The sequence below is a fragment of the Frankliniella occidentalis genome, unplaced genomic scaffold, assembly GCF_000697945.3.
Source record: "Frankliniella occidentalis isolate FOCC.00 unplaced genomic scaffold, Focc_3.1 Scaffold165, whole genome shotgun sequence".
NCBI classification, from domain to species: Eukaryota; Metazoa; Arthropoda; class Insecta; order Thysanoptera; family Thripidae; genus Frankliniella; species Frankliniella occidentalis.
Window position 1 is genome coordinate 447,155 of NW_026267291.1, and position 8,633 is coordinate 455,787.

General features: G+C 45.9%; 1 protein-coding gene across 1 annotated transcript; it reads right to left on the reverse strand.

The window, feature by feature from the left end:
• Positions 1-4,026: 4,026 nt before the first annotated feature.
• On the reverse strand, positions 4,027-4,608 carry LOC127750290 (KRAB-A domain-containing protein 2-like). Its single transcript, XM_052271530.1, has one exon. The coding sequence runs from the start codon at positions 4,606-4,608 to the stop codon at positions 4,027-4,029; it is 582 nt and encodes a 193-aa protein (XP_052127490.1).
• Between the last annotated feature and the right edge of the window lie 4,025 nt (positions 4,609-8,633).

Genomic DNA, 8,633 nt, shown 5'->3' on the forward strand with positions numbered 1-8,633 from the left:
AGTTCGACGATGAGCATTCTAGCTCAAAATTTGACTTTTTAAAAAATCAAAAACAAAAGGTTGCAAAATATTTATTTTTTTCAAATAGTTCTTTAAGGACTCCTTAGAGGTAACTCGTGAAAGTAGACCCCTTCGGACGAAAATTTCGTCCGTTTTGCTCTATCTTGTACCGTTTTGGCGCTATGGCTCATTTCTTGGCGAAAACAAGGTGAAAAAGACAAAGTGGTCTAATAAATCGTAAAAAAAGGTTTCATGGCACAGAACTGAAAAGGGAACAATACTTAAACCACACATTAAGGGTCGAACCACACCCTCTTTTGGGCTTAAGCGTCCCTAGATTATCTAGTATCACTAAAACGTTGATTTTTACATAACAATCTGTCAAAATTCGAACTTTTAATGAAAACCGTTACCGAACAGCAGAAGTTTATTATCCATAACTTTAGAGAAATAAGACCCCTACAAATGGTTTTAGTATGTGAAATTTTGGGCTCGGAAGGCCCTGTTCCCCTATTCCCTCCTATTTGCTCGACCAGGGTGTCAGCGCCGCAGGCCTAGCTATATGTGCGCCAGGCGCGTCGCAGCGTAACACTGTTTCGTGAGATATCGCGAAGCCTGTTACGCGAGACGTGGTCTGGCGTACTGATAGCTAGTAATTATTTATGAAATGAAAAAAGTTTAAAATGACAATTGAGAAAAATCATGGTGAATAAAGCATTTGATGAATCTGAAAATAATGAAGAACATTAAAGTCACATTAACAAATCAAAGGGAAGAAACAGTGCGCAGTCTAATAGGAATTAGCTATGCCCGAGACACACTTGAGTAAAAATATCGCGACCGAAAGATGAGAAGGTAATGGCTCAACATGCCAATCACCAGGCGTGAGCCAGGAACACTATTCAGACTGGACGTGGAAACATGATTTGCACAGGGTGATGGGACACCAGAACTTTAATGAAATGCCAATAAAAGCTTGCACATGAAACAGAGAAAGAAACAGTGACATTAACAAACAATATTAATGAAAATCTTAGAGAATACACGCTATAATACTCACCAACACTTTTAGAATGTCGAGAACCAATTCAAGTAAAAGCAAAAGATTCTAAGTTACTAATTGAGAACGAAGCCATTAGATGTTGAACCTGAGAACAAGAGCACTTATAGAACATACAAGAAATTGAAACATAACTAACACAGAACGACAGGATGGCACAACTTCACATAGACTAAGACAAGATCAAATCATGGTAGAACTATTGCAATGTCTTACCAGACCGATACCCCCTATGAAAAACCGCTCACCGCCTCGGCTGCTGCGGACAAACGCTCAGCTCACTCCCCGCCTGCGGACAACCGCTTACCTCGCTTGGCGCTCCGGATAACCGCTTAAGTCGCTTTTTCACCGAAAACGTAATATTAGTATCTTCCGAAAGAGAATTTCCGCCTCTTTCGAATGATACCAATATTACGTTTTCGGTGAAAAAGCGACTTAAGCGGTTATCCGGAGCGCCAAGCGAGGTAAGCGGTTGTCCGCAGGCGGGGAGTGAGCTGAGCGTTTTCTCAGAGCCACCGAGGCGGTGAGCGGTTATTCATAGGGGGTATCGAGACATTATCAGCAAGCCGGTTATAATAAAACAGAGCTAAAAGAGAGAGACTTCTTCGTTCTTTTGTAAAACAAAGCTAAAGCAGAAAGCAGGTGGTTGATGATGCGTTGAAGGACGCAAAAGAGAGAATGCAGAATGAAGAGAAGAGGGCTCTTAAGAGGAAGAGGCAAGAGGAGGAGGGTGACCATAGTGACTAATCTAAACTAAATTTTATATGGTTGTTTAATGTAGACTGTTTAGTTGAATTTCTATTTTGATAATGTTTCATGACTTAAATATTTTGTAAAATTCGATTTTTGAAGTTTCTGTGACATAAGGTTTATATATTCAATGTATATGTTAGGGCGAAAGTCCGGTGGCGGCGAATGCCCTACTTTCGCCGGCGAAAGTCGGGTATCGCCAGATTTAGCGGCAAATGCCCAGTTGGATGTTTTTAATAGTTTTTTTTACAGGTCCTTCGCCTTCGAATACTAAGATTCTCCAAGGCTATTGGCGAAAGCTAGGTCTCGCCACTGGTGCGTGGCAAAAGTCTGATTCAGTCCGTATGGTGTTTATTGTTGCCCGGTCGCGAGTTGTGGCAGTTGCTCTAACATTTTTCGTCCCGGCGGACACAACCACATCGCTTGGTGTCGCAGCCCTTCGTGCAGACGCAGAACTAGTAGCCCTGCCCCCCCCCCGTGGTTCCCTGCCGTCGCCATGGTGCGAAGGGCCAGCGTCTCCTCGGGGATATCAGACTGGCTCAGGAACTGGTGCTTGGTGGGCTCCACCTGGCTCCTGGTCGCCAGTCTGCTCATCATGCCCTCCTCGTTCCCCACTCGGAACAGTCCCTGCTCGGCTCGGTGACCTCCGTCACGACGGCCAGCACGTTACGAGCGTCGCAGGACGCCCAGTCGACGCGCGGCACGGCGACGGCCACGTTGTCGCCGACGTTGACTGGCTTGGCTGGACAGCATTCGTTCCACCTGGTACAGGAGCCCCTCACGTGCCGCCGCCTGGTGCGCGCCGATGAGGCTGGGTCGCCGGCAGAGGCCACACGTCCGAGGGTTGGACGACTGGGCGGCTCCTGTGTTCAGGCCAAAATGTACTCCATGTGTTCTCCGATTGTACTCCGTGTACTCCAGTTGTTTTTGTCGCAAGTTCTCCGCGTACTCCGACTGTACTCCGGTGTACTCCGGGTGTACTCTGCGCGCTCCGACCGGCAAAACTCAGTGTTCTCCGACTGTACTCCGTGTACTCCGTACTCCTGTGTACACGAACAATTCCAGTCGCCCACCCCTTGCACACGTCCCTCTAACTCCGCAGGTAGCGTGCAGCGGCAGTGGGCAAGTCTTGCAGGTCTCGTGCGGGCAAGACTTCCCGCACGCCTTGCAGACGGGGACTGCCCATCCTGCGAAGCGGGGTCCGAGCGGGGACTCGCGGGGGTCTCCGGTACCATGTCGAGTGGGGCCACTGAGAGGGGAATGACAGAGTTCACGACAAATTCTATATCTGTTGGAGGTTGAAAGCGCAATAACAAACCTGGAAGTGGCACTCTGGCTCTGGCAACCGGAGACGGTCTGGAGGTTGGGGAGGGGGAGGGCATGATGGGTTGGGCAGGGCTGGATGACGATGTGGAAGGGCCGGGGCGGGATCTTGTCAGGGTGGACAGGCCAGCAGGAGGGCGGGAGGCGCCAGAAGAGGGAGGGGGCTGCTGGCGAGGCGCGGCTCTGGAGGAGGGCGAGGGCCCAGGGGAGGTCACTGCACAATTGACACAATAAGTTTTCTGATGTATTTCCCCCAATTGAGTGGACTCTACGAACCGCAAACGAACCGGGAGATGTTGACCCGTAGCGCACCCCCTATAGGAACTCCTCAAGCTCCTCCTCCGTCGCTATATCCGGCAGGACACCACTCGGGAGGGTGGACGTGATGCCAACCCTCACGGGGAAGCCGAACACGGCCTCGTACGGTGACCTGCCGGTGCCACGATTGATGGACCTGTTCTTCTGCGAGGCGACGAACCGCAATCCCATCGACCATTGTCGGGGTGCGGTTGCTGGACATCTAAGCGTGAAGCATATTCTGGATGTCCTGGTTGGATCGCTCCACACTCCCCTGACTTTGGGAGTGCCTCGGAGCCCCAGCGCAGAGGAAACAGTACATATTTTATTAGTAGATGCTCGTTGATGATGGTAAGGGTCTTACCGTGCACGATCTTCAGCTCCGGCCAGGTCTCCCGCAACGATGTAATGACGATGTTGCAGAATTCCCGGCCGTTGTCGCTTTACAGGATGCACGGAGCCCCGAAGACCAGGAAGATGTCCGCCAAGTTGTTCGCCACCCCCGCCGTGGTCTTCCTTGCCAGCGCCCTCAAGTGGGTGAACTTCGTGAGGTGATCTTGCGCGTTTATTATCCACTTGAATTCACCGTCCGCCGATCACTGCATGTCGACCAGATCGACTTGCATCCTGCCATTCATCTGGAGGAACACCATTGGGCAGACGGTGTTCCCTCTCCTCACGGGGTTTCTCTTCGTGATGCAGGTGGGGCAGAGACTTAAGTACAAAAGGATCACCTCTTCTGTCGCGTTCTTGTACTTCCCCTTGAGCTCTGCCACCATCCTGTGCTTACCCCCGTGACCGATGTTGTTATGCGCCTGCCGCAGGACGTCGTGTAGCTCATCGACGGCCACGAAGAAGATCGGCTTGGCTTGTGGTGGAGGAGGCGGTTGCCCCTTCTTCCTCTTCGTTCCATCGACGAGCTTCTCCGGCTGGCCCGGGAACTTCACCACCGCGAAACGGTCGAGTCGGTGGCCGTCGAGAGAAGTTAACCCACTCTCCTTCTCTTCGGCTGCCTTCGTGTCCCGCAGAAACTCGTCATATTTCGCTCTCGTGATGTAGAATGAGGTGTCGAGTTTTTTCTTGGAGGCGAGGAGGGCGGCCAGCTTCTCTTCAAATACTTCCGGGCCCAGAAAAGCTGACGTCTCCCTCTCACCTCCTTCTGCACGCTCCAGGCTCATTCTGACGGACTTTTTGAATGCACTGAGGCAATGTCCCGGATCGGTCCGTAGCAAGTCCCTCCAAACCAGAATGACAACGCCGAGGATGTTGGGGTGGGTCTTTTTGAAGCACTTCTGGTTTGGGGAAGACAGGTCGACCCGACCGATCCGGAACACTGCTCTGAGCGCACTGGCTCTTTGTTGGAGGGGGGCCTTTTTATAGCGAGGACAACAGTACCACCCATGCGCCACTCCCCAACCGCCCCATTCTCCACAACAGTGCCAGGTCATTTCTCTCTCTCTTTACTCGCATCTATTGACGTCCTGACGTGTGGTTGCGGTCTTTCACCATTCTTGTTCTGCCGTTTGCACTGTAAGTAACTAATCTGTATATGTTAACTTAGTTAAATTCGGTTGTGCTATGGGGAGTCAGTTTTCACTTGGGGTTGATACTAGGCTTAATATAGCATATTGTACTTTATAAGTGGATGGCATTCATTTGACAGTTCGATGTACCACGTGTTTTATAGGTTATATGGTTTCGTTGTATGTTATATTAGAGAATAGTGTTTTAGTTTGTTGGGCTTATAAATAGCAGTTTCCTTTTGCACCACGCGCATTGTAATGAGAGTAAGCTGAGTTTAAAAGAATTTATTTCGTGTTTTCCAGTTCATTTATCTATTGCTGCCCTGCTTGGCTGCCGGTTGACTGGATTGTTCCCATTCATCTCTTTCTTGATTGTTCTGTCTATTTCGATGTAAGTAAAGGATTATATACCAATTTATTTAATTAAAGCATTTTGGTAAAGCTGGAATGCAATGAAGAAGTAAACATCTTTGCATTTATCTGCATTTTAGTTTTACCAAAATACTTTATTGGGATGTGCTTTACGGAATAAGTTTTGCTTGGGATGGTTGTTACGATTTATATGGCAGATTGTACTTTGAAATTGGATGGTATTTATGTGTTTGTTGGCTGAGCACATGTTTGGTGGGTGATATTATTTTGTTGTATGTGATATTATACAATAGAAGTCTTTCTTTTATGGGTTCATGGATAGCAGTATGTTTATACATGTGGTAAAGCTGGAATACAGGGTAGTAGTAAACGGAAAATTGCTATGCTTGATTGTGGGGACTTTTCTTTTCTTGATCCTTGCTTTTATCTGCATTTCAGCTTTACCAAAATTCTTTATTGGGTTGTGCTATGGGGAATTACCCTTTCTTGGGGGGAATACTATGATTAATATAGCAGATTGTTCTTTAAATTGGATGGTGTTTGTGTCAGGTTGATGAGCACATTTTTGACAATCCCCAAAGAGGAATCTGAGCTGTCCCCCATTTTGACATCTTTCATCACTCACTTTGATATCATTGTGACCAATATTTGACTTATGACGTCATATTGAGTTATTACAATGACATCTGAATGAGTTCAGAAAGATTTCATAATGTGAAACTATTTTAACGTCACAGTGACAGTCACAGCTCAAATTCTTCCTTGGGTACTATCAAACATGTGCTCATCAACCTGACACAAACACCATTGACTTAAAAGTACAATCTGCTATATTAATCATAGTATTCACCCCAGGAAAGAGTAATTCTTATAGCCCAACCCAATAAAGCATTTTGGTAAAGCTGAAATGCAGATAAGAGCAAGAATCAAGAAAAGAAAAGTCACCATGATCGAGCATAGCAATATCCGTTTATACTATTACCCTGTATGTGCCAGGCATCGCATTTTTTGAGTTTTATTTTTATATTTATTTGCAGATGGACTGGCGTTCTAAATTACTGAATAAACAAAGTAAACAGGTATACGTTAAAAGCTACCAATTGCCTGAAAACGTAGCTTTCCGAATAAAGAATGTGAAACGGGTAAACAACAAAGACAGTCAAGCCTCCAATGTCTTAATTCTTCAATATAAGGAAGGTTTCGATCTAATGATTTGGGGCGATAGAAAATTTCAAGAGGACCTAGATGCTAAGGAAGTTCTAGAGTTTGATGCGGCGATCCAAAACGAATCTTGGTATCTCACTACCTTTGGAAAGGTTGGAACTTACTATCCCACCAAAATAATGGATACTTTTGCAAAAAGTTCTGATGTAGTGTTTGATAGTAAGTGATGTGACTTGAAGATTTTGTTTATAATATTTTGTCATTTTTATTAATTTTATTTATCTGTTTTAGTAGAGAAGCACTGTGTTAACTTCGAAGCAGAGCCTCCGAAAGAGACCAAGGAATTTATGGCTAGTACGTCGTTTGAATTGAAACGCAAGAGGTCTAATGATCAATGAGCACTTTTTGATTTTGCATTATAGTTTTGTTTTTGTTGCATTTATAAGAATAAGAGATTACCTGAAGCACAAGGCAGCTGAGCATGGTCACTTATTCTTTTGGATGATGGAGATGACTGCGCACATGGATGCAGTGGATTGGGACACCATGACTCGGTAATGTAACACACCTGAATCTTACATGACATGAGCAGATTGAGCAGTTACGCAGGCCTTTAATATATAACGCTCCATCCCATTCCACCTCCTTGATGCAAAGATATTGGTCAAGAACCTCTCAAGACAAATGCAGCAGGGCACCTTCCAGCTACCAGGAGGAGGCTTTACTGGACTAATGTCCCCCAGATAGATCATGGAAGTAGTGAATGTCCAGCTGCAATCGATAGTCTGCTCTGCCCTGGCCGCAAGGCCAACCATCCTATATGTAAAACGATCACATCCAACCCTTCAAACCTAAAAAGAGGTGAATCTAGAATGACTTGTGTTTTCAGTTGTGAAAGAATTAGTGTACTCCACTAAATTTGAATGTTTTCAACCCATCATTATTATGTTCAGGTGGCATTAATCCTGTTCTAGGAAAGGATGGGGAGAATGAGAAATTCTACATAGTTGGCTGAGCGATTAGCGAAGCCCATTACTCCACTGACCGGAAAAGTTTCATTCTGTTTGTTTGTCTGTCTGTCCGCACGATAACTCGAGAAAGAATTGAGAGAGCGACCTGGGATTTTCAGGGTCGTTTTGCATCATAAAAAGACAGATCGAGTTCGAAGATGAGCACTCTAGCTCGAAAATTGACTTTTTAAAAAATCACAAACCACAGGTCGCAAAATATTTATTTTTTTCAAATATTTTTTTATGGACTCCTAAGGGGTAACTCGTGAAAGTAGAACCCTATGGGCGAAAATTTCGTCCGTTTTGCTCTATCTTGTACCGTTCGGTTGCAAGGGGGCATTCCTTGGCGAAAACAAGATGAAAGAGACCAAGTGGTCTATTAAATCGTAAAAAAAGGCTTTTGTCGAAGAATTGTAAAGGGGGTACTACTTAAACCACACATTAGGGGTCGAACCACACTCTCCTTTGGGCTCAAGGGTCCCTCTGTTTCCTTCTGACCGTTAATAGACCGTTCCGCCAGTGCGCTTTTTGAGAAGAAATGAAGAAGTCAGGACCGGAACCAGTAGCTAAAGTTGGCTGATTTTTGTCATTTGACACTGTAGTTCGACGTGAATGACTTCTATTAAATCCCTAGTAACTGTCAATTTTAGTTTTCACTTATTTTAGCCTCTATTTTAGAACTGTTTCCGGTGGTGATTTCATTAATTCTTCTTTAAACGGGCACTGCCGGAACCGTCTAATAGACGGTGTGTCAGTCAGCCAATGAACGCGCAGAAGGAAACGGATCGAGCAGTCATCCTTTTCTTCGTAAGGTTCCAGTTTTCCTGCGGTCGAATATCCTATTAACTCGTCTCGGGTTTCAGCGCCGCACGCCTAGATATGTGCGCCAGGCGTAACAGTCCTTTGCAAGATATCACAAAGCCTGTTACGCGAGATATGGCCTGCTTCTTTCATCATGACCGGAAACAGTTCCAAAATACAGCACGTAGACCGTATTTGTTTAAATGGTTAGTTGTCAAGTAAGGATGTCGGCATCGGACGTCAAATTTTTACGTTTAACAGGGTATTTCAATGGAGCGCTGCCCGGAAATACACAGGACTTAACGGATACAGAGAGCGGTGGTAGGGGCGACC

What these genes read in the sequence shown, in the direction of transcription:
- LOC127750290 (XM_052271530.1), bottom strand. Translation starts at nt 4,608, where the DNA reads ATGAGCCTGGAGCGTGCAGAAGGAGGTGAGAGGGAGACGTCAGCTTTT.